This window comes from Leucoraja erinacea, chromosome 18 (assembly GCF_028641065.1).
Source record: "Leucoraja erinacea ecotype New England chromosome 18, Leri_hhj_1, whole genome shotgun sequence".
NCBI classification, from domain to species: Eukaryota; Metazoa; Chordata; class Chondrichthyes; order Rajiformes; family Rajidae; genus Leucoraja; species Leucoraja erinaceus.
Window position 1 is genome coordinate 32,121,033 of NC_073394.1, and position 26,942 is coordinate 32,147,974.

Sequence of the window (26,942 nt, forward strand, 5' to 3'; positions counted from 1 at the left end):
AATTCAGAAGATTGAGGGGGGATCTTATAGAAACTTACAAAATTCTTAAGGGGTTGGACAGGCTAGATGCAGGAAGATTATTCCCGATGTTTGGGAAATCCAGAACTAGGGGTCACAGTTTAGGGATAAGAGGGAAGTCTTTTAGGATCGAGATGAGAAAATCATTTTTTACACAGAGAGTGGTGAATCTGTGGAATTCTCTGTCACAGAAGGTAGTTGAGGCCAGTTCTTTGGCTATATTTAAGAGGGAGTTAGATGTGACCCTTGTGGCTAAAGGGATCGGGGGTATGGAGATTAGGCAGGGATGGGATACTGAGTTGGATGATCAGCCATGATCATATCGAATGGCGGTGCAGGCTCGAAGGGGCGAATGGCCTACTCCTGCACCTATTTTCTATGTTTCTATGTCATGTCCACATCGTTCATAATCTCTACTCAGCCACAGAGTAGCAATGTTACAAAATTTTGAGATTTAAAAAATCAAGTCTGCAATTTATCCCATCAGATAAAGCATAACAATAAGTTTAATTTGACACCAAATTCACTTTCATATTAAAAAAGTTATGACCATTTTCATACTCGGAAATTAGCATCTTGTTCCCTATTGATTTTCAATGGACATTACAAAAAAGCTGTGATCTTGGATAGTCAAACGCCCATTTCTTAAGGAAAGATTAACATTTTTAAATAGCCTAAGTGTCCAAAGATTATTCACAAATAATTCACAATATAACATGATTTTTATATCTAATTTACATTAATTTATAGGCCAAATGGAAGGAATTTAGTGTTCAATTGCTGTAAATAAATGCCCATTTAAATCGGCTTTCTAGTGGGTTCATGTGGAACGCGCTGGTTTAGAACGTTGACATAGCGCTGGATTAGTGCCCTCAAATGCCGAGAAAAATACTGCGGGATATAAAAAGCCCAAAATGAGCTACTCGCTATAGATAACTTGATATATAGGGTTATATATATGCCCCATTTAATGTAAAAATAAGGTACATACCTTTAATTGTTTGCTCTATAAAACCCTGGTGCTGCGAGAGGTTGCGGAATCAGACAGTAATTTTAAAACTATTAGAACTATATTATCGAGGCCTATAAAACTAATAATACCTTTTGCGACCGGGTCTTGCAGCGATTTTTCGTTAATGATTTACTAGGCTGAACATGTGCGATTAGTACAGCCTAGTAAAAATCGCGTTTTAAACCCGCCCCCTCCAAACAGTGCCAAAATCGCCGACATGGCTGAGGGCAGATTCCTAATGACGATTCAGGTAGGTTTTGTAACATACCTACACAGAGCATCCCGAGCAGCTCAGTGGTGAAGAGAAATTCAATGTTGGCCACTTACTTCATCCTGGTAATGGTCCTCCACTGTATTCCGGGAGAGGCAGTGGAATGAATAAAAGGAGTAGGAAGGAACTGCAGACGTTGGTTTAAACCAAAGGTAGACACAAAAAGCTGGAGTAACTCGGTGGATCAGACAGCATCTCTGGAGAAAAGGAATAGGTAATGTTTCGGGTCGAGACCTTTCTTCAGACTTCAGACTAGAGTCAGAGAGAGATATAGATGGTGATGTAGAGAGAGATATAGAACAATTGAAAGAAATATATGCAAAAAAAGTAGTAATGAGAAAGGAAACAGGCCATTGTTAGCTGAGGACTAGGTGAAACTGAATTGCATACAATGAGACTCAACACGATGACTTAAAAGGGATGGATGGGGGTAATTGGGAGAAGAGGAGTAGAAATGAGATCCAGATAGTGATCAGCAGATAGTGGGGGACATTAGAAAGAGGACAAAGGAAACAGGGAGGATGCAAGTTTAGTTTAGTTTAGAGATAGAGTGTGGAAACAAGCCCTTTGGTCCACTAAGTCCACACCAAACACTTATCACCCTCACATTAGTTATCCCACATCCTACACACCAAAGGGAATTTACATTGACCTGCACATCTTTGGAATGTGGGAGAAAACCGGAGCACGCAGAGAAAAGCCACACGGTCACAGAGAGAACATACAAACTCCGCAGACAGCACCCATAGTCAGGATCGAACCTGGGTCTCTGGCGCTGTGAGGCAGCAACTCTACTGCTGTGCTGCACACTATTATTGAGTGATTACATTTATTCAAGGTTGAGATGTAATTTTGATCAAACAGGTTACAGGAATCAACAAGAAAATGGAGCTGAGGTCAAAACAAACAAGATTATATTGAATGACAGAGGGGCTTGAGGGGGCACTAAGCATACTTCTGCTCCTGCTGCTTGTGTTCTGTTGATTAGGGAAGAGAGATGGCAATGGGGAGAGGAGCTGATGAGATACAGAAAGGATGCAGGACGGTGGAGTTGGAGATCAGTAAATTGATGGCAGAAGATGCCCCTAAGGCAGAACGCAGAATGGCATCAGTCCTTGGCACTTTATTGGGCCTGGTACAAATCTTCCTTGACATCCTGGCATCACTTGCAGATATGTATATTTAAACAAACTTCATTTTTGATGGTAGCATTTTGAGGCCCCTTGAAGGGCTATTGACTGGGCTACATACAGACCAATATTTTCCTTCTGAGTTCAGGGCAGCCATTTTACAGAAGCCACAACGAGTAAGCCCAACATTACAGGTGCAATGCTCATTTCCGCTGTGGCCCCCAAACCATGTTTGTGTTTAACATCAACATTGGCTGATGGCACCATTGAAATTTTGGAACCAGGAGGCCTCGAAAAGGAATCTGATGAAGGTTAGAGTTTGCCAGTGAATGAGAAGGAGAGAGAAGGTGATTATGCATGCAGTTTATGCCACATTGCGATCGGTTTCCTGGGCTTGGTCAGCATTTCCTGCCAGTGACTTAACTCCAAGTCACTGTAATTCATACCCAGGTTACATTTCCCCAGTAGGTGATTTTGACCCGTACAGTCGTGATTCAACAACTCCAGTTCAAGGCTGGACTTGCATAGCATTTCATAAGGAACTTCAAACATTATCATCTCATTCCAGACTGGGTTAATCTTGCGCCTCGCGTGTCTTGTATGTTTTCTCTTCAGTTTCACGGACTGGTGCATTAGAGTGAGTTTGATCGATAGATCTACGGGAACCAAAACACAGATGATTAGTGCACAGGTGAGATAACAAAACCACTAACTACACAACAGAAGCCTAAACTGACACTCAAAATGATTCTTTTTTCATGACACCTCCCAGAATCTACGCAATAATACTTCTTTTAATAAACTAGCTTTTCCTCGGACACCTTTTCTGAACATTTTTGCTGAAAAATAGAATCCCAATAATTTTTTTATATTGAGTAAATTTCATATGATCCTGGGCACTATTTATCCCTCAAACAATGTCACTAATGCCCCTGTCCCACTTAGGAAACCTGAACGGAAACCTCTGGAGACTTTGTGCCCCACCCAAAGTTTCTGTGCGGTTCTCGGAGGTTCCCGGAGGTTTTTGTCAGTCACCCTACCAGCTTCCACTACCTACAACCTCTGGCAACCACCTGCAACCTCCGGGAACCGCACGGAAACCTTGGGTGGGGCGCAAAGTCTCCTGAAGTTTCCGTTCAGGTTTCCTAAATGGGACAGGGGCATTAGACAGATTATCTGTGGTTATTAATTTGTGATTTGCACCTGCCAGTAGTGTGGAAGCTGGCTGACGTATTTCTTACATTACCAGTGAGCAGTATCAAGTCAATCTCAAGGGTGAGCAAACCATTGCCTAAAACATACTGAAAATTATATTCCAGAGAAATTATGACGACTAAAATGTCACAGAAACAGACTTCCAAACTGGGTAAGATGCAGTGCTAATGGAACTTTAATCCGGGTGTATCATGTCTGACAGTGAACCGGCAGGAAATGGAAAAAGTCTTCGGAACTGTGGCTGAGCACATCCACCATTCAGACGCTTAAAACACTTGGCTTATTTCACCTTATCTACTTAAAAAGCTATCCTCTTACTGTTAACATCCATCCTGAATAGTCTGAATTCATACAAAGAGCATCGCACATGATGCCCAGGACTTCTGACAGTGGAGGGCTGTCTCAATATTGCAATGGGATTTCACCAGAATTGTATTCTATATCGTCAGGCTGAGCTAAATCCCACAGCTATGTCGAGGACTGCTGTTGATCAGGTTCCACTTCACTTCAATTTTCCAATATTACTGCTATTTAATTGCTGTCTGGCTGTTCTGACTGAATGTTTATGTGTGTTGTTCTTGGGTGGAAATATTTGAGCTTTCCTGTGCCAATGAATCTATTTTGTTTGTAGAGAGCAGGGTGTATTTTTAAAGAGGACCCTGTTGGTTAGTTGGAAAAATATTACTCGTAAGGGAGAGATGGTAAAATCACAGAGGTTTAATAAAGCAGGTGTAAGCACTCGGCCAATACTTTGTGTAAATGTTTTGAAATAGGATGGCTCCCTAGCTCAGTAACATTAAAACTCATAGCTGCTGTTAATGATCCAAGGGGCAGCTCACTGCTCTGTGCTGCCAGAAGTTGGCACAGTATTGCCTGCAAATCCTCAGAAGTGGAGAAACTATACTGCAGTCTACAGAGGCAAGGTAACCGCTGCTCACTGCATCTCAATATATTTGGTCATCACTGTGTCTGGCTAGCACTCATATTCTGGCCCAGCTCAGACAGAGATGATGGGCTGATGGTGGAGCGACTGAGATTAAGAAGCATCTGCTACTTTACTGAAAAATATATTTGCAAGTTGCAGGGGAAAAGGTATAGAAGTGTGAAAAACACACACCACCAGAATCAGGGACAGTTTCTTCCCAGCTGTTATCAGGCAACTGAATCATCCTACTGCAATGCTGAACTACTATCTACCTCTTTGATGACTATCCTTGTTCGGACTTTGCTGGCTTTACCTTGCACTAAACGTTATTCATTTATCATGTATCTACACACTGTAAGTGCATTGAATGTAATCATGTATTGTCTTTCTGGTTAGCACGGAACAAAAGCTTTTCACTGTACCTCGGTCCACGTATCAATAACCTAATCTGAAACTGATAAACTAAACTGAAATGGGAGAGCTTGGTATATTATCAATTAACGTAAGGTCTCAGGCCAAGGTGTTAGTTTATATCTGGGTAGGAATCAGCTGAAAGGCCTGCAAGCAGAGGTTAATTCTGAAAGATGGCACAGCTCCAGCAACCTGGGTTCAATCCTGACCTCCATTGCTCTCTTTGTGGAGTTTGAACGTTGTCCCTTCACTGTTCCGATTTCTTCCGATATCACAACACATGCAATGAGATGGGTTAATTGGCCACTGTAAATTGCCCCGTATTGAGCCGAGTGGTAGAATAAGAGAGGGATTGATGGCAGAATATGGGAGAAAATGGGTTGAGCGCAGGATTAGCGTAACGATGCTGATGGTGGGGGCAGAGTTGGCAATCCGAAGGGCCCGTTTCGGTACCATATGATTCCATGTGGCTCAAAGTGGCTGTTAGAGGGGAACCCAAGCAACCTGGTCACATATTGCTCTTCACTCCAATCTCAGTACATTATGTGGCACAAGAACACAAGAGTGAAGGGCACAAATACGCAAATTTAAAAATAATTGATTAAAACAAAAAAAATCAATGAGCAACATTTGCAGTGCCTTTACCTATGAGATCTTTCAGCTTCTCTGTATTTAAGTGTTGCGCCTTCATAACAACGACAATCAGACGGCTGGCAGCAGGCAGGTAGTTGATGGAAAGCAAGATTTCACCAAGCATTGCAACCAAGTCCTGGAACACAAGGCAATATTCAAAAATAAAATTCTTCGTCACCAGCACCACCTGCTTCCTAAAGCAAATTCTCCTCTTGTTTGAAGACGATTTGCTTGGGAATGCAAGATTCAAATCTCATTATAATTCTAAAATGATTAGATTGCGAGAACAATGTTTATTCAACACAGTAATTAATTTCCTGGCAACGGCTGTCATGAATTCAAAAGTCTTTAAACTTTAGTTTAGTTTAGTTTAGCTTGGAGATACAGCGCGGAAATAGGCCCTTCGGCCCACCGAGTCCACACCGACCAGCGATCCACACCCATCAACACTATCCTACACACACTAGGAACAACTCACACTTATACCAAGTCAATTAACCCTACAAACCTGCATGTCTTTGGAGTGTGGGAGGAAACCGAATACCTCGGAGAAAACCCTCGCGGGCAAGGGAAGAACATACAAACACTGTACAGACAGCACCTGTAGTCGGGATTGAACCTGGGTCTCTGACAGTGTAAGCGCTGTAAGGCAGCAACTCTACCGCAGCGCCACCGTACCGTGCCAATTGTTGTGCCTAAGTGTTTGACAGGCTTTCTAATAGTAAGATTTGTCCCAGAGGGGGGGGGGAAGAGAGTAAGAGCTGGTAGTGGGGTTGTGGTAACTGGCGAAATAGGAGCTGGTTAATGATGCATGGGGTCGGACTCACTTCCCTCTGCGGGGGCTGGTGAGGCCATCAGTAATCAGCTCACTGGTTGCACAGGGGAGGCCTCAGCTGGGACACATCTCTGAGGGACTGCAAACGGTAGATTGTAGACTGTACTGGAGGATCAGATGGAGATAACATTAATTAGGGCAAACCATGTTTCCCAGTAGAAAATTAATACAGTTTGTTGGCTTGAGTTGTAGGAGCCAATTTGATGCATTTCTTGAATTCCTACACAAGATAGCCAAACCTTCGATGTGGGAGAGGAGATTCTTTCCACAAACTGCGAGTACATCACAAGGAATAGAAGTAGTGTTTGCTATTTGGCCACGTGCCACGTACACTATTCAATGAAACCGCAGACAATCACAGCCGCACAGCTGGTAGAGCTGCTCCCGAGCCGTGCCACGTAACAGGTTCAATCCTGACCTCAGGTGCTGTCTGTGTGGAGTTAGCACGTTCTCTCTGTGATCGCGTGGGAGATGTGATTTGTAATTTCCTCTGGGGACTCCAGTTTCCTCCCACACCCCAAAAATGTGCAGGTTGAGAGGTTAATTGGTCTCTAAATAGTCCTAGATAGATCGGAGTGGATGGGAAAGTGGAATATCATAAAACTAGTGTGAACAATGGCCAATGTGGACTGGGGCTGAAGAGCCTGTTTCCATGTTGCATCCTTCAATCAATCAATCAATCTCTAACCGCAATATTATTTTTCTGTATTAACTCTTCCACACAATCCCTGGACAATGAAATAGTTCCATTTTTACAGGTGTCATTTTGAATTTAATAATGTAATGAAGCTTGCTGGATTGTAGAAATGGGCACAAATCAGGCATTCTTCACAAAGTCAGCCTGTATCCCCATACATTTCATAATTTCGTTATCTTTGGTTGCTATTAACAAAAGAATGCCTCTTGTACATACGGTTCTGGTGTGGTTAGCACTCCATTAACAGGAGTGACCCACTGAGTTGAGTTTAGAGATACAACGCAGAAACAAGCCCTTCGGCCATCAGAATCCGCGCCAACCAGCGATCTCCGCACTAGCATTATCCTACGCACTCGGGACCATTTACAATTTTTTTTTTTAACTGAAACCAATTAATCTACAAAACTGTACGTCTTTTTGGAGGAAACCAGAGTTCCCGGAGTAAGATCCACGTGGTCACGGGGAGAATGTACAAACTCCGTACAGTCAGCATCCATAGCTGGGATCAAACCAGGGTCTTTGACCTTGTAAGGCAGGAACTCTATTGCTGCACCACCGTGCCTCACTAACTGGGCTGAATTACTCCAGCACTTTGTGTGCTTTAGTGCATCTGCATTTGCAACTCCTTGTTTCTACATGGGTTACTCACTGCAAAATACCCAGCCTCTGACACAAGATTTATGTGGCTGGCACAGTTAAAAATCGGCTCGATAGTGACTCCAGGATGTTGAAGTTGGGGTCCCTAAATAGTGGGGAAGGACAAGAATAGCCAATGCAAGACACCCCCATCCCCTCACATAAAAGAAATAGGTGCAGGAGTAGGCCATTCGGCCCTTCGAGCCAGCACCGCCATTCAATATGATCACAGGTGATCTGTAGGTCCCCCCATCCAGCACAACACCCTGACTGAGGAACAACTGCTGTTCACAGTGTTGCTGGTTCTTAACATTGAAACTCTCCACACAGAACAGTCACCCTGTAAAATAGGATAGCTGGTTACTTAAACTCACACTTTGAGGCACCAGCAATGGACTTTCTACACTTTCAGTTTGTAACACTGGTCAAATATACACTTCCCTTCTCAAAAAAATAAATTCTGATCTTCCACTCAAGATATTTCCACACCCCGCAAGCACTGGCTGCATTAATGATTATGACTTTGAGCTACACTGCAGAGTCCACATGGAGATCAATAATGCCAGAGATCCCACAGGGTGTGCTTTGTAATAGCAGCGAGCAGGCTGCGTGTGCAGGAGGAAGACAGATACCTTACTGGGGAACGCCAGGCAGATCCAGGAATCTGTTCTTTCTTCAAGTCCCAGATCAGACAGCTTGAGTTGACTTTCCCCCAAACAATTCCGCCTGGAATACTTATCACAGGTATAGACCGCCAGAGTTAAAGTTCCCTCCTGCATGTGTTCCTCCACAGCGGGGAAGGTCAGAGTCTCCTGCCAAACAGGGTGCAGGGTCTTTGTTTGGATGGAGGTCTCCGCCTTGGTTCGCCCATGTTTTGTGATCAAAGCTGCCACCACAAAGCTGTCAGAGAGGCTCATGTTTTCCACTGTGTTGATGTTCTCGGCTGGAGCACAATAAGTAAAAGGTTAAGTCAAAGCTGAAGATGGGTCCATGGCCATAACATTTTTCAGTCTCTAATAAATCGAGTACCCAGAGGGATTATATAGTTACTTTGATCCGTGTAAATAACTTGTAGGGATGCCAACCACCACAGTTCCCATCTTTTTTTAAATATGTAATTTTCAGAAATTATTTAAAAAACTAAATTAAAATTTCTTAATTTAAAATTTAATAATACAGGTGCACAACCTTTTATCCGGTGTTCCGGAAACCGAAAAACTCCGAAAACCGGCCATTTTTTCCAAGATGTCGTCTGCACACCAAAGCTCGCGTTTGGCGCCAAACTTGACCCGAAACGACCCACGGTCAACCCAGGTCTGTACTACTGTAGCGGCTGCCTCCTCCCCGGAGACCGGGGAGACAATTAAACATCTGTAAATCATTGCTTAAATGTTAGTCAGTTAGTTTGGAGGATTTTTATGTGAAGGGGGGGTTGAAGGGGTAAACTTTAATTCTTAGTCCCCTACCTGGTCGGAGAGGCGGGGAGTGGTCAATGCCTTACCGGGTCGCCGTGCAGTAAGCTCCGCCGCGCTGTGGTCGCCAACTCCCAGCTGGGGCTGCGGGCGGCGCCGGTTGTAGCTCCGACCCCGGCAACTCTACCCCTGGCTGCGAGGCTCCGCAAATGTTGGGAGTCGGCGGCGTCGCAGCGCTGGGATATCAGCGGGAAGCGGGCAATGCCTTACCGGGTAGCTGTGCGGTAAGCTCCAGGGCGCTGAGGCTGCCTTTTCCCAACGTTCGCGGAGCTGGGGGCTGCGGGCGGCGCTGGATTTGGAGCGCCGCGCAGCCAGGGGTCGAGTTGCCGGGGTCGGAGCTACAACCGGCGCCGGACGGACCCCCAGCTCCGCGATGTTGGGAGTCGCCGACCAGGTAGGGGACTAAGAATTAAAGTTTACCCCTTCACCCACCCACCCCACCACCACCACATAAAATCCCTCCAAACTAACTGACTAACATTTATGTAATGATTTACAATGATTCTCCCGGTCTCCAGGGAGGAGGCAGTCGCTCCAGACTTTTCAAGCCGCCCGCGCTACCTACCTAATCTACGCTAAAAATCTTCCATTCGGAAATCCGAAAATGTCCGAAATCCGACAAGTGTCTGGTCCAAAGGCTTTCGGATAAAAGGTTGTGCACCTGTAGCGGTTGCAGTTGAAGCAAATCTTCATGAAATGGGCCAAAAATTCAAAAGGTTTAGTTTGGTTTGGAGATACAGCACAGAAGGGGGCCCTTCGGCCCACCGAGTCCGCACTGACCAGCGATCCCCGCACATTAGCACTATCCTACACACACTAGGGACAATTTATGCGTATACCAAGCCAATTAACCTACAAACCTGTACATCTTTGGAGTGTGGCAGGAAACCAGAGCACCCGAAGAAAACCCACGCGGTCACGGGGAGAATGTGCAAACTCCGTACAGACAGCACCTGTAGTCGGGATCGCACCTGTCTCCAGCGCTGTAAGGGAACAAGTCTACCGTGGCGCCACCATGCCGCGTTGGTTTTCTCCAATGACAGAAGACATTGGAATACAGGCAATCTTGTCGAGATGCTGGACATGTAACTCATCTTTTTAACACTCTGTACAAGGGAGACTCGATTGCAATCACTGCACTGTGGTAGAGTATTAAATAGGACCTGAGGAAGAACTTTGGATGAAGTCTCATGGTGTTCCAGTTGAAGCTCTGCATGGTACAGAGGATTGTAAAGAACTAAATGGCGTTAGATTTTCTTGCAGGTGAGTGGCATTGTAATGGAAAGGTTCAAAGTTAAAATAATAACAAAATCAACTACAGAAGATTGAAACAAATTTCTGACACAATGTAATTACAAAGTGGGACTCTTGCCGCATGAGTCCTTTTAAAAGAGATTGTAAGTGAGGAATAAGATCAAAATTAAATGGCTCATGTTTAAAAGCAGCACACATCTTGTTCAACGCTTCAAAACAACAATGACCTCGTTGAATGCTTTTCATAATATCTTGATGCACACAAACTAACAATTGTCATCATATTAGTGGTTTAACTTCATAGGTACATTATTGGCTGTCTGGCACTTTGGAAATTGTAAATATGATAAAGGTGCAATGCATTGAAAACCCACCTGTACCAATTCCCTGCTTTCCTTTCTGCAGAAGCTGTGGGAAATCAAAAGGATAATACATCCCTTATCCACCTCTTTTCATGATCAGAGGAGAGTTGGTAGAGGGGTTTGGTTAGCTCACGAGCTCTCCCTCACACAAATAGGTCTTTGCTGCACAGGGAACATCAGAGGATGGAAGCTGACGAGGTTGCCCTAAACTGGTGTGCCTGGTGCTGAATTACAGGTAAGTGGATTGGAAGATTGTGCCAAAGTAATGGAGAATCAAACACCAAGCTCGTCTCAACTGCTCTGAAATATTGGCCTAAAAATGTTCCTCATTTGAGGATATCTCGGAGATGACCTCCACTTTAAATACTGTTTGGAAGGAATGATTGAAATGTAACATGCGCTAATTCAATGATACTCCATTTCAATGGCATGGACCTTTATGCAATGGAAGGAGGGATGTTGTGTTATGCATTAATATTGATGGAGCAGAATCTAAAGATGGGGACGGAATTTAAACACCAAAATAAATTATTTATATATAATTTTCATACACTTGTTGGTATAAGGGGCTAAATAGATTCCATTGCGTGAGCATGGTTGTGTAAGTATGTGACTGAGAGGCAGTGTGAGGATGTCTTTCTGAGCGTATGGTCAAGTTCAATAATCCTGCTCACATTTCTGCTTCATTGATGTAGGAGACCTCAGAGTGTGTAACGTGAAAGCAAACACGGACCTTACAATTTGAGTCATTATTTATTTGTATCTCTAATGCCAACCTCCTCCTTTACACGGCGGCCTCTACATCAAACCACCTATTTTGTGCCGTTCCTTCAGCAATACTGAATTTACCTTCAATAATGGTGAGATAGAGCTCCGACTTATACCGGTTGTATCGCATTCCATAATGCAGCCTCACATCTTGTATCCAATCCTCAGATATTTCACTCTCCCCATCGTCTGACAGAGACACAGCAACATTGGCACCTAATGTTAAACAAAAGGATGGAATCAGCTCTGATTTTGGCAAAGCACGAGCTGAAGATTGTTATGCAAACTTCTCTTCCCACCACAGGCAGCTTTACCAGACGCAGTTATTTCCAAATGTTGCTTTATCTTGGGAGTTCCTGCAAATGGAATGGTATACCTTAAGGCTAGTTTTCTCTCAGGTTCCAATATCACATGAACTTCTTTCTATATGTTGCCTGGCGTGCTGAAGATTTGCAATAGTTTCTGTTGTTATTTCAGTTTGGCTACATCTGCTGCATTTTCTTTTCTAACATGTAAAAGGACATCATTTTGTCCTTCTTATTTGACACATAATGAATTAGGTAGAGAAGAGTTGGTCTTGGCATCATGTTCAGCACAGATATTGTGGGCCAAAGGCCTTTTTGTGTGCTGTACTGTTATATGTAGGAAGGAACTGCAGATGCTCGTTTAAACCGAAGATATGCTGGAGTAACTCAGCGGGGCAGGCAGCATCTCTGGAAAGAAGGAATAATCTACCAGCATTTTGTGTCTATCATCTGTACTGTTATATGTTCTATAAGCCTGAAGCATTTCCTTTAGACTCGCATGGGATGTGACATTGGTAGCTTGTGCTATCCTTGTGAAGAGAAGTTTTACTGAACAGCTGCAGACCATCTATTGAAAGTGTCTGAAAATGCTTTTATGCAAGAATTAAGAATCTTGAGCCAGAAATGTTGATGGAACTATATTTATTTCAATGTCCAGATGGTGCATGACATGGAAGGAATCTCAAGCCATGGCCTTCTAATAATAATAATAATAATAATATATTTTATTGTCATTACACATAAGTGCAACGAGATTTGGTATGCAGCTTCCATCCGATGTCATAGCTTAAATAACTAATAAACTTTAGATTTAGATACCCCGAGAACATGGTTTGTAAAAAGAACATTAAGACAGTAAAACAGTCAAAACAGACTAAAGTGCAGATGTGTCTGTGACCATCCGAGGGAGACAGTCCAGGGGGGGTGGGGGAACACTCAGCAGGGCCGGTTCAGAGCCGCTATAGCTCTGGGAATGAAGCTGTTCCTGAGTCTGGAGGTGCGGGCGTAGAAGGCCTTGTAACCTCTGCCGGAAGGCACCGTTCATCTTTATGTATCACATGCAGAAGTTCTGAACTTGGGAAGGTGCTGTTGATTTACTCTTGACTTGCCTTCATATTAGCTAGACACTGTAGCTAAAGTATACCATTGACGTAGGGACTATGTGCTCAGGGTGCTAGGTAGGATGCTAATCCAAAGGTTTACTCTGGACCTTTTAGGTGGTGTCGTGGTTCTTATGTGTTGTTGGACGTTTCACATCCGGGCAAGTGGTAAAGATTCCACTGCGTTCCTGAGTTGTAGAAACGGGAAGCAACTCAGGAGGTGAGTCACTCACTGTATAATATCCAATATATATCAGCCATAATATTGATGTAGGGCACAAAATGCTTGAGTATTTCTGTGGGACAGGCAGCATCTCTGGAGAGAGGGAATGGGTGACGTTTCAGGTCGAGACCCCATTCGTTCTCTCCACATATGCTGCCTGTCCCGATGAGTTACTCGAGCTTTTTGTGTCTATCTTCGGTTTAAACCAGCATCTGCAGTTCCATCCTACACATAATATTGATGTAGTTGTGTTGTGTTTCTAGTTAATGGTGAATGCCACCATGTTGATGGTGAAGGATTCAGTAATGCAAACACAGCTGAGTGATAAGGGGAAATGGTTGGATACCTTAATTTTATTTGATATTTCATTTCCTGGTAAGATAACACCTGATCTCTGCTTAGCACCTCCTCGCTTGGTACTGTTTCCAAAAAAATGTTTCATAAACGTAAATGATTATGTTGTTGTTGTTAAAATATGCTCCTTGCACGCATTCACCTGCCACCTTACCGGTCTTGGAAATAACAAACAGATCTTCAGATGAATCTGCCGTGAAGCTGGAGAATGAGGTCCTCTCTCCTCGAGCCGACTGACCTTCATCCATCCTCTCTAAGGTGTAGTCTCTGCAACTGACGAATTCCGGTAATGTTGGCATTGGTTTGGGTCCATAGATTTTAGGTGATGTTAGCCAGGTCCTTGGCTGGACTGGCTGCATTATTTTCTTCACTGTAAACTGTGACAAGAAGAAAAGAACACAAACTTCATTTGTAGTCATAAAGAACTGCGGATGCCAGTTTACAAAAAAAGACACAGAGTAAGTCAGCGGGTCAGACAGCATCTCTGGAGAACATCAATAGGCGACGTTTCAGGTGGGGGACTTTCTTCAGATTGATTAGGGTGGGGGGGGCGGAGAAAGTTGGAAGAGAAAGAAAGGAACTAACAGAACGCAAGGAAGAGGGAAGCATGGGTAAGGACAGGAGGTGACACAAATTGGCCAAAGATGAGCAGAGAAAGCCCACTGGGCATAGACAGGACATGTTGGGGGTAGCAAACACCCATAATTGATGCTCTACCTCCACCAGAATGGAATGGGGAGGGCACCCACAGAGGTAGGTTTAGGTGTGTGGCCTCAGTGGGTAGCGAAATAATCTACAATGATGGCGGCTGTGAAACAGTACCCACAGTGAGCACAACGGGGGTGGAGTGTGTAGAAGTAGGTAGACAGATACCTAGAAATTATATTTTACTGATGAACTGTGCATCTACCCTGTCAAGCCCTGTCAGTATTTTATACATCTCAATGGTGTAACTCTGATGGATCTGAACTCCAGAGTACAGGCCAGTCTTTTCAATAGCTGGGTATGCCACCTTCCCATGATGTGGAACAACAACAGCAAGGAGGGCCAGTGAGAGGGAAGGAATTGACAGGGAGGTGCGAAAGATGCAAGAGGAAGGGAGAAGTGTTAATACACCGATAATCAATACTGAACAATAGGAGTAATGTCCAACAATGAGGATAATGTTGTCGATAATGTTTGGGCAATGTGGGTGATTAGCTGCCCATTGTGCATTTCTCCCAAATCACTTTTTGTTTCATGTTAAAATGTGCAAGGTGTTTGCCCTGGAGCTGGATGCTTTCATTAATGGCTGCCACTCATGTTGACATTGAGCACTGGGTAGAGATCAAACTTTGGATTTTAATAAAACCAAATTAATTCATTGCACTGCCTCGAGTCTTGGGTCCAGCAATTTGCATCTGTCAAGTTGTGTTCAAAGCAATTTTGTGTCTCATAAGTTCATAAGTGATAGTAGCAGAATTAAGCTATTCGGCCCATCAAGTTTATTCTGCCATTCAATCATGGCAGGTCTATCTCTCCCTCCGAACACCATTCTCCTGCCTTCTCCCCATAACCCCTGACACTAGAGGTCTCGAGGCGAATTTGGCCATTGTACCCTAAGCTCAAGTAATCAAAAGTTGCACAAGTGGCGAGTCCCTTCCTTATGCCCGTGACATGCAGGAACCTTACATCAAAGACCACACTTCATCAATTAACTTGCTTCAACATACAAACTGTTCAAGAAATAATTGCTTACAATCTCATAGCTGACAGTCGGCCAGCTTTCATCTGCTTAAAAATGAGAACATGTGATCAGAAGGATCCAGAGGCAAGAGGTTTGCATGGATATCCTCAGCAGTCATACAGGTATGTTCACATCCAAAGGCAGTGGTGGAAAGAGGCCAAAGGGAGTATCCTGTAGCTTGCGTGTAAATGTCTGTCAATATCAGCTAATATGTATATGCACACAGCACAGGCTTGCATGGATGATTTTATCAGCCTACATTACCTTGGAATGATTTTATCGCCCTCTGGTTCGGAGGTACTGGGATGGGGTCTTGGGGTGAAGTTTATAGAATCAGATCCTCCCAGGTTAGCACCGGGTTCAATTTGTGACACCTGTTCATAACCTGAATGGTTCACAAGCCTGAGAAATTGCCACCCAGCAATATATTTAAATACAATCATAGGCCAACGGCGATGTGCCAGGGCGTTTAACTTAACCATTCGATGTTCACACACAGCAGAAGATGCCTGCAGCCACACAGCATCCAGCAAATCCACTCCACCCGTCTCTGAAACGCTCAATCGCATGTACAGACTGTTTATAAATTGGGTATTCATAAACTGGACTTGACTTATGTTGTGTAGATGAGGCTTTGCTGAACATATGCTAGACTGTGGATCTTTGACACAAAATCCCATCTGGTAGGTATCATAGAAACATAGAAAATAGGTGCAGGAGTAGGCCATTCGGCCCTTCGAGCCTGCACCACCATTCAATATGATCATGGCTGATCATCCAACTCAGTATCCTGTACCTGCCTTCTCTCCATACCCCCGATCCCTTTAGCCACAAGGGCCACATCTAACTCCCTCTTAAATATAGCCAATGAACTGGCCTCAACTACCTTCTGTGGCAGAGAGTTCCAGAGATTCACCACTCTGTGTGAAAAATGTTTTTCTCATCTCGGTTAAAAGGATTACCCCTTTATCCTTAAACTGTGATCCCTTGTCCTGGACTTCCCCAACATAGGGGAACAATCTTCCTGCATCTAGCCTGTCCAACCCCTTATCAAACAGACTGGAGTTTTGCAGTACGCGTATTCTACATAGTCAAAGTCTACATGCTGCTTTAATGATCTGATGGGGTCTGTCTAATATAACGTTCTGTCATCGACTTAATGTACACTCAACACACCAAACATGGATTTTGCTAACAATAGAATTTCTACCCAATGTATCTCATCTTTACCAACAGATTGAAATAATCACATTGTAATCACAAGGGTGGTTACAGAAAAGATTTAAACCATAGAAGGTACTCTAAAATGTTAACGGTGTAGTTTAGGGCAGCTTTAATTTGGCTATGGCACATCATTATCTGGATTTTAACATCTTGTGATTTCCCCTCTCAAAGGGAATAGCTGATAGTTAACTGTCCATCTATGATCAACAACCTTGAATGGAAATGAATCTGCATTGTACAGATATTGTCCCCTTGGCACAATATGTCCTTGCTGACCTTTACGCCCACATACACTAATCTAACGTGCCCACTTTAGATCTATATCCTTCTATGCCTGGCTTATTAAAATGTCTGTCTAAATGTCTCCACGAGGTCGTGATTGTACTTGACCCCTCTTTCACTGGCAGCCAGTTCCAGCTGTCAACCACTCTCTGGAAAGAAAACCTTCCCCACAGATTCCCTTCAAAACTCCTTCCTCGCATCCCAGACCTATGCTCTGTTTTTTGATACCCTTAGCATAGGAGAAAAATCGACTCTATTTTTCATTATCTTGTACACTGCATACCCTGTATCCTTCACGTACACAATTAATTTCATTGCACCCTGCCCCATATGTTAATATATTTAACATATCACTCTTGGCCTTCTTTGTTCCAGAGAAAACAAGCCCAGCCCATCTTTCACCATAACTACCTCCACCAATCCAGACAACATTCTGGTGAATTTCCTCTGCAGTATTTCTCTATAGGGTGATTTCACCAAAGGTCAAATGAACGTAGATCCCCCCTCACGTGACCGAAAATTTTAACTGGAGGACATATGTCACATCGGTACATGTTAGTGAATGGGGAAACACGCACTTTCACACCCGTTAAAAACATGGAAAACGGCCGATTTTTTAGCTGAAATTTTCTGTGCTAGTCGGGGTGACCGTGAAGCACAGCGCCCTAAATTTTCATGCAAAAAAAAAAGATAGAAAGTAAGGTAATTACAAGAGGGAAATGAAGGTGGAAAACATTTGCCGTGGAGATTTAAAGATCCATAATATCGGGAATTATCGCGTTTACTCGCTGAATTTCATCAAAAGTAAGTTAATAATGCCTTACTTTTGATGAAATTCAGCGAGCAAACGCGATAATTCCCGATATTTTGGATCTTTAAATCTCCACGGCAAATGTTTGCTGTTCACTTCCGGTGTTTTCCACCTTCAGTTCCCTCTTGTAATTACCTTACTTTCTATCTTTTTTTTGCCTGAAAGTTTAGGTCGCTGTGCTTCACGGTCACCCCGACTAGCACAAAAAATTTCAGCTCAAAAATCGTCCGTTTTCCATGTTTTTAACGGGAGTGAAAGTGCGTGTTTCCCCATTCACTAACATGTACCGATGTGACATATGTCCTCCAGTTAAAATTTTCGGTCACGTGAGGGGGGATCTACGCTCATTTGACCTTTGGTGAAATCACCCTATAACAACATTCTTCCTATATTGTGGCGACCAGAACTGCACACATACTACGTGCAATCCAACTAGAATTTTGTAAAACTGCAACATAATGTCCTTTTATATTCTATGCCCTGACCTATAATTGGGGATGAAATGGGTTTTGAATTTGCTTACATGAATTTTATACCTGCCACACAAAATTAAAATTTTTCCAAAGTAATCCAAACCATTGGCAAAAGGGAGACATGGTGAAGGGAGCAGAAGAATATCTGTCCTGGTTAGACATATTGCATTGTTTAAAACAGCATAAAGACTTAAATATCACACATTCACATGTACTATGTTTACATATTCTGTTGTGCTGCACCAAGTAAGAATTTCATTGTCCTATCTGGGACATATGAAAACATTCTTGACTTAACTAATGAAAAAAGGTCAGTACACATGTAGCTGAACTGCTTGTCAAAGATATAATACAGTAACTATTACCATGTAAAATATAGGGAGTGGGAATTTATTTTTCAGCTGTGCTGTACACCATGCGTTGCTTCACAGGAATGTGGCACTGGGTAATTAAACACATGATCTCTTCCTGTATATTTGTTTGTGCGTTCGTGAGATGCTTCTTCCTTGTAGATTGTTCTGACTTTCTGTGCTTCATCAGTTAGTGGTGGACGAGAGCACCTTGTGCTTTCTCCCCTGTACATAAATTACGAGGGACAATGATAAGGCAATTGTTGCGGGGTCAGATATGTAACTAAACGTCTTCAGTTTCAACTGGCAACGCTACAATTCCCTGTTGGCAAAAATAAAAATGGAATCCTGTCCATTTCTGGCCACCAATTCCAGGAACATTTGGTGCAGTTGGCAGTTGTTAAGTTTCCAGCTGATACTACTTTTGTCAACTTTTAACTAAACTACAGTTGTAATGTCACCACTTGATTGTGTACATTATGATGTGTGACTGTTTTATCCAACTATTGTAGGCTTGGTCCTGTGCTTAATATGGGTTTCCGTAGGGACCAATCTAACCAGTAAAGCACAATGCAAGAATGGAGTGACTATAAAACCAGGCCCTGCCCAGATTACAACAGGGTCCCATTCCTGAGAACTGTTCATAACCAAAATGTTTCACTGGTGGAAATGTGCTGACCATCAATATAGTTAAACAAATACGTAGGCCATTGTACGCTATTACAGCTTCAGCATTCAGATGGAAACAAGCACAGGTTTTCACTACACGCTGTTGCCTGTGTATCTTCTTTATTTCACTGCGCATCCTCACATATATTCACGAGACATAAAATATTGAATATATCACACGACACAAATCATGCCATTATAATACTGTTCTTAAAGTTAAAGTTACCATAATATAACCTACAGCCATCCATGGACACCAAGTAGATCAAGCTGGGCGTTTAACTCAGCCATTCAGATGGTGTTGTGAACAGAGTTGCCACACGGCAGAAGATGCCTGCAGCCCCACTGCATCCAGCAAATCCACCCCACCCATCTCCCAAACCCTTGATGGACGGTAAATTAATCAGATGGGTTTTTTCTGCGGGCAAACTCTGGTTCACATATTCCGATTCCTATATGAAGACCCTACTACCCAAGGTGTAAAACAACAGAAATTACTGAATCTTCTACACTTGTCCGAACTTCAATAGGCCCAAACATCTAAACCACTCCCAGTTTTAGAGTCTCAAGGATGTCCCTAGAATGTATGTCCTCTCATACGGCCTTCAGGGAACCTTACCCTCCATCTGAGCAAATCCCTTGGATCTTAGACCTTCCTGTCATCATTTGGTTTCTTCCAACCCAATCCCACTGCCCGGACTTGTCCGTTTTGCTCCTTGTCTTTCAAACCTAACCAATTATATTCCTGGATTAAAGCAATGATAATAAATTAATTCACTCAGATAAAATATTCCCTGGACAGAACTTAACAGCATTATTTAAATGCTTCAATAAGATATATAAAAAATAACAAGATCCTCTGCCTCCTCCCATTAAATATGCCCCTTTCAGCACAGGAGTTGAGATGTCATGTTGCAACTGTGCAAAACACATTGGTAAGGCCACATTTGAAGTACCGTGTACAGTTCTGAAAAAGGTGCAAAAAGATTTTTGAGGACATTTGCAAGTCTTCAGGGCTTGATTTATAGGAGAGACTGAATAGACGGGGTCTTTTTTCCCCCTGTAGCATAGGAAGCTGGATGGATGACCTTATAGTGGTTGGTAAATAATGAGAGCTGGTGAATAGCCACAGTCCCTTTCTCAAGATAGGAGAGTCTAAAACTAGAGGGAACTGTAGTGCAGCGGTAGAGTTGCTGCCTTACGGTACCAGAGGCTTGGTTTCGATCCTCACAATGGGTGCTGTCTGTATGGAGTTTGTACATTCTCCCTGTGACCGTGTTGGTTTTCGCCAGGTGCTCTGATTTCCTGCCACATTCCAAAGACGTGGAGGTTTGCAGGTTAATTTGTTTCTGTAAATTGTCCCCAGTGTGTAGGCTAGAAGAACTGCCCTACACGTGGGGATATGGATCGGAGCAGACTCGGTGGGCCAAAGGGCCCGTTTCCACACTGTATAGACGAATGCACTAAAACAAGAGGTTTAACACAAGAGGGGAAATATTTAAAAGGAACCCAAGGCGCAGCTTTTCCATTCAGAGGATGGGACATACATGGAACAAACTGCTAGGCAAGTGGTACTGGTCTATAGGATCTTTGGCACTGGTGGGTACAATTCCGACACTGAAAAGACACTTGGACATGCACATGGAGAGGAAAGGTTGAGGGATATGGTCCAGGCACAGGTAACTGGGTAGACATCATGGCTGGGATGGGCCTCCTTTCATGCTGTATAACTATGGCTGTAGACATTTACAAATTATCACAACAGCAAATATTACTTGTCTGCAATTTTATCTTATCTAGTCTGTAATGCAGCCACAATTATTTTGCAAATAAGGTGCCTTCTCCATTATCATATTTTGTTGTTATTTACCTTCCCTACTTGATGTGCTTTGTAGTTCTCACATATTGTGCGCAATCTCCGTCCCACAAGTTGCCAAAATGGAATCCTCGACAAGATGCTGCTGGGTGACACTTTTTTTTTTAATGATTAATTCATTGAAGGTATGGGAATCATGAGGAGCATAACTAAAATGAATAGTCACAGTATTTCATCCAGGTTAGGAGAGTTTAAAACTGGAGGGCACAGGTTTAAGGTGAGAGGGGAACATTTTTATAGGACCTCAAGAGGTAACTTTTTCACTCAGAGGGTGGTACATACATGGAACGAGCTGCTTGGGGGAAGTGCTAGAGGTGGGTGCAATTTCAACATTCAACGAAGAGGTTCAGGGTCTTAAGATAGACACAAAATGCTGGGGTAACTCAGCGGGACAGGCAACATCTCTGGCGGGAAAGAATATATGACGTTTCAGATCGAGACCCTTATTCAGACTGAGAGAGACCCTTATTCTTGACTTGACTTGACTTGAGTCAGGGGAGTGCGAGTCCAGAGATATGGAAAGGGTAAGGTGCGAAAACGACAGATCAAAGCAGACGCTGTCAGTGAAATGTAGATAGACACGATGATGAGGAAATGTAGAATGGTTCATTGTTAGTTTAGGCCAGGTGACAAGGAGACATACAACCAGTAAAATTAGTCATAAGGACAGTGAAACTAGTCGGAGAACGAGGGTGGGGGAGGAACGGAGAGAGGAAGAAAGCAAGGGTTACTTTAAGGGAGGCTTGATTTAAGGGAGGGGGTCGCGATAGGAGTTAGCCGCTGGTTATAAAATCAACACCTCTAATTCGACAACCCCTCTTTAGTTCGTTGACTTTAATGTTGCATGCGACACTTTAACGAAGTAACCATATGTCTAACTTGTTTAGCTGGCACGTTTCTGCATTTGGTACGGCTGTCAATACTTCCCAAGCCTTTTCTCAGAGGAGCCTGCATGTGCTGGCAGGAGAGAGACATTATTTGATACATGCTGTCTATAAAACACCCCTGACTAATGTGCATCTTTCGTTTATCGCACAGATTGCCTTGCAGAGCAACGCGGATAGATTGAGTAATAACTAGATTCCCAGGGCGAACCTTTTAATCCTCCAGTTTATACTTTCTTCAGATTGTTTGCAAACTGCTGAATGCACACAGCACAAAGCCACAGACAACGAGCTCTTGCACTTACCTGCTGGGGTGTGTGCAGGATATTTTTCTCCTTTGCTGGACTTTCCAACGACTTGTTCGCAGAGCGTTTGCAGATCCCATTCTGCTTCCTCGTTAAACAGTTGCAGAAGAAGGCCAGTAAACAGCTAGAAACTAGCACCACCATTGTACCGAGAATAGTCAGTATAAACATTATCACACGGTGTGGTTTAACAGTGCCACAGGGCTTGCTCTGCTCACTATCATCCGCCTTTCAAAGAAAAACCTGCAACATCCTTCGGCTCTTGCAAACTATTCCAAATTCAGAACTTATCCTGGAAGTTCAGTCCTCAGACAGATAGTTTGTTATGCTGTGGAAGAGATCACGGTGCAGCCATCCTTGTGTAGTTAGAAGCAGGAGAATCTATGGTCTTCGCGGAGAATGGTGACCGTGAGAGAGACAGCAGCAGAATGTGTACATTTCACTCGGAGCAGAAAGAGCTCCAATATGAGTGGGAGGGAGGAGCCTGTGGTGGAATATTAAAAAGGTAAGTGGAGTGACCGGTTAGACGGAGAACGATGAACTCAACTACTGAAACAGCACAGCCTCTTGCCAATTATGTTTCACATTTCGAATACACTGATGAACTATACAGAATAGAAAGCAAAACACGACTTGGAATAACTCAGCGGGTCAGGCATCCTCCCACCCCTTGCCCTCAGTCTGAGGAAGGGTCCCGGCCCCCGAAACGTTATCTACCCATGTTCTTCAGAGTTGCCCGACCCGCTGAGTTACTCCAGCACGTTGTGCTTTGTTTTTTTCCATTCTCCACAATCTGCAGTTGCTACTATAAATAATACATTTTTTGTGTCTTTGACTCTTCACTCTGTAAATTAAATATATTTGTTCAGAGCACAAGAAAATGGGAGCAGGAGTAGGCCACCAAGCCACTCAAGCCTGCCCTGGCACTCAACGTGAACAGGGCTGATCTGTCCCAAGCCATGCCCCTTCTTCTGTGTCAACTCCACATACTTTCAATTACTAGATCTGTAAAAAATATCTCTACTTCAACTTAAAGTACCCCAATTGAAATAGCTTCCACAACCCTCTGAGAGTGTTGGATACAGCTCTTGGGGCTAACGGAATCTTCTTGTGTATGGCGTGCACAGCCTAAAGTTGTAGGACAACTTGTTCTATTTGATCTTACTTGATTGTGCACGCCGGGTTGATTGCATTTGTCGAAACAGGGCGGACCACGTGAAGGTTGCAATCTTCCACCCCGCTAACGGAATCAAGGGATATGGGGAGAAAGCAGGAACTGGGTACTGGTTTTGGATGATCAGCCATGATCATAGTGAATGGCGTTGCTGGCTCAAAGGGCCGAATGGCCTACTGCTGCACCTATTTTCTATGTTTCTAACCCTCTGGGTTAGAAACATAGAAAATACAGAAAGTACAGGATAGCACAGATTCACTACTCTACACGGTGAGAAGAAAATCCTGAGCACATCAGTTTTAAGTGACTGCCCTCTTAAGTTGTAACCATATCCCCTCATTTGTAACTCTCCCATTTGTGGAAACATTTTAATATCAATCCTGCCTTGCCTCCTTAGGATCTTATATGTCTCAATGGGGTCAGCCCTCATTCTTCTCCCGGTAAAGAATCCACCTTTTTTAGCCGCTCTGGATAAGGAAGCTTCCTCACTGCAAACGTTAGCCTCGTGAATTTTTTTTTGGACTGCCTCCAATGCCAGAATATCATTTCTAAAATATGAGGACTAAAACTGTACAAGATTCTCTGGGTGTGGCCTCACCAATGCCCTACTTTTAAACTCCAATATCCTTGCAATAAAATCAATATGCCATTTGCCTTGCAAAGTGCAGTGAATGCTGGGTGCACCTGCCTGCTAATGTTCTGCAGTTCATGCACAAAAAACACGTACACCACTCTTTGCAGTCTCGTTCCATTTACATGTCAGTCTGTCATTTGATTCATCTCACTGAAGTGCATGACTTTTACACTTTCAGCACCTAACACAATTTGTCCAATTTTCACCCATTAATCCAACTTCTACATCGAGAGTCCTCATGAGCACATGGCAGCAGCATTCCCTCCCACCCATTGTAGTGTCATTGACAAACTTGAAAACCTTACACTTTGACCCCCTCAATCACTCATTAAAATATAGGTAGTAAGTAGTTAAGGCTTAAGAACTGATCGTTAGGGCACTCATTGCATTCCCTCCTGTCTGAATAAAGACTGATTAATATCAACTCTGTTTTATTGCTAACCAATCTGCAATACAGGTTAATAACTTCCCCAGTACCACTGCCTCTTATCTCGAGTACGTGCCTTTAATAAGTTCATAAGTAATAGGGGCAGAATTAGGCCATTTCACCCATCATGTCTACTCTGCCTGGCTGATATAAATCTACTTCTTAATCCCATTCTCCTGCCTTTACTCTTTGCCTACTTTGAAGACTTTCTCCTCTCTGTCGGATGTACTGCGAGAACCCTCCCCCTATCACTTGCCAGACTTAGTCGAACCCCCATGTCTCTTTTCCAACTTTCTCCCATGTAATCCTAGCAGGCTGAAGAAGGGACACAATCTGAAAGATTGTCTATCCATTCCCTCCACAGACACTATCTGCAATATATCTATCTGCAAATATATCTATCTCCACAGACACTATCTCCACAGACACTATCTGCAAAGTCTGAAGAAGGGTTTCGGCCCAAAACGTTGCCTATTTCCTTCGCTCCATAGATGCTGCTGCACCCGCTGAGTTTCTCCAGCTTTTTTGTGTAACCCTCCACAGACACTGTCTGACTCGCTGAGTTTCTCCAGCACAACATGCATTCAGAAAATGATCCTTAAGTTTTGTCTTTTTATAGTTTTTCCTTACTCTGGATTGACTTACTGACACACCTTCATTGATGTTTTCTGTCACACTTTAATATTCAATTCCCCCTTCAATATCCTGTACCACTGCTCTCATTTTTTGATGAATTTAACCTCCCATCATTAAAACACTCTACCCGCCTCATCCCTCCAATTTAGTTTGAAGCCCGTCCTAGATCCATGTTTATGCGATTTGCCAGGACACTGGTTCAGATGGAGTCCGTCCCAATGAGACAGCTCCCTCCTCCCCCAGTACTAGTGCCAGTACTCCAGGAACTGGAACCCATTTCTTCCACACCAACCATGGATCCATCAGTTACGTCATTAATCTTGTTTACTCACAGCCAATTTGCATGTGACTCACGAAGATTATTCCAAATTAGCCTTGCAGTTCATAATCCCTCAGCAAAATGTCTGTCCTCTTCCACAGTTAGTGTCTAATGGACCATGGCACTCCCCACCAACTTCTTCTCCAGCCTCGACGAGACACCCTTAACCCAATTACTGGGCAGCAACATAGCTTTCAGGACTTTCTGTCCTTTCTAAAGAGAACAGTGTCTGGTCCCCTAGCTCTACTATATCCACAATTACTACACTCCCCCCACTTGAACAGCCCTTGTTTGCACATCCACTCGGCAGCCTCCACCTTTATCCAAACAGTGAGTAAGAACTTTGTGCCAGTTCAACAGGGATGAGGGATAAATCACCTCCACAGCTACTCTCTGGATTACACTACCTGCCTCTTTTTGCATTCACAACACCCTGTCCAGCGATCAAATATGAAGAAGTTAATCAAAGGGCTGACTCCTGGTGACTTGCCCCCTCTCTGATACATTCGAACACCTGAAGTTCAGATCCCAGCTCATCACCTCTGGGCTGAAGTTCTTTGAGAAGCCAACATTTGCTGCAGTTATGGTCACTGTAAATCACAATGAACGCCCACCAGGCCCCACATGTCTAACTACAGCACACCATCAGACCAGCCATCTCAGGTCTATTTAATTAGTTATTTGAATTAGATTAATTATTTTATTTGTATGCTCGATTGCGATACTAACAGCTGCCAATTTAAATCTTAAGAAGGAACTGTAGATGCTGGAAAATCGTAGGTAGAGAAAAATGCTGGAGAAACTTAGCGGGTGAGGCAGCACCTATGGAGCGAAGGAAATGGGCAACATTTCGGGTCGAAACCCTTCTTCAGACTGATGTCAGGGTGGGTGGGAAAGAAGAAGAAAGGAAGTGGTGGAGCCAGTGGGCTGAGGGAGAGCTGAGAAGGGGAGGCGAAAGTAGGGACTGCCTGAAATTAGAGAAGTCAATGTTCATACCGCTGGAGTGCAAATTGCCCAAGCGAAATATGAGGTGCTGCTTCTCCAATTTACGGTGGTCCTCACTCTGGCCATGGAGGAGGCCCAGGACAGAAAGGTCAGATTCGGAATGGGAGGGGAGTTGAAGTGCTGAGCCACTGGGAGATCAGGTTGGTTATTGCGAACCGAGCAGAGGTGTTCGGCGAAGTGATTGCCAAGCCTATGCTTGGTCTCTCCGATGTAGAGCAGCTGACATCTAGAGCAGATGAGGTTGGAGGAGGTGCAGGTGAACCTCTGCCGAACCTGGAAAGACTGCTTTTCGCCCTCAGGACCACTCCAGTGCTACTGATGACCATATTTACTTACAAAATTCTTAAGGGGTTGGACAGGCTAGATGCAGGAAGATTGTTCCCGATGTTGGGGAAGTGCAGGACAAGGGGTCACAGCTTAAGGAAAAGGGGGAAATCCTTTAAAACCGAGATGAGGAGAACTTTTTTCACACAGAGAGTGGTGAATCTCTGGAACTCTCTGCCACAGAGGGTAGTTGAGGCCAGTT

At 43.6% G+C, this 26,942-nt stretch overlaps 1 protein-coding gene across 1 annotated transcript; it reads right to left on the reverse strand.

Moving 5' to 3' along the window:
• Positions 1 to 1,552: 1,552 nt before the first annotated feature.
• Positions 1,553 to 22,854, reverse strand: syt13 (synaptotagmin XIII). The gene is made up of 6 exons (XM_055649744.1): positions 22,222 to 22,854; positions 13,776 to 13,998; positions 11,721 to 11,855; positions 8,416 to 8,726; positions 5,628 to 5,751; positions 1,553 to 3,087 (listed from the first exon to the last, which is right to left on the reverse strand). The coding sequence occupies exons 1-6, from the start codon at positions 22,390 to 22,392 to the stop codon at positions 2,783 to 2,785; spliced, it is 1,269 nt and encodes a 422-aa protein (XP_055505719.1). The 5' UTR covers positions 22,393 to 22,854; the 3' UTR covers positions 1,553 to 2,782.
• Positions 22,855 to 26,942: the final 4,088 nt, after the last annotated feature.

What these genes read in the sequence shown, in the direction of transcription:
- syt13 (XM_055649744.1), bottom strand. Translation starts at nt 22,392, where the DNA reads ATGTTTATACTGACTATTCTCGGTACAATGGTGGTGCTAGTTTCTAGC. An exon ending in GCCTGGCGTTCCCCAGTAAG is followed by an intron (nt 5,752 to 8,415) that starts GTATCTGTCTTC and finishes CTTGTGTTCCAG; the next exon opens with GACTTGGTTGCAATGCTTGG. An exon ending in GAAGCTGAAAGATCTCATAG is followed by an intron (nt 3,088 to 5,627) that starts GTAAAGGCACTG and finishes TGGTTCCCGTAG; the next exon opens with ATCTATCGATCAAACTCACT.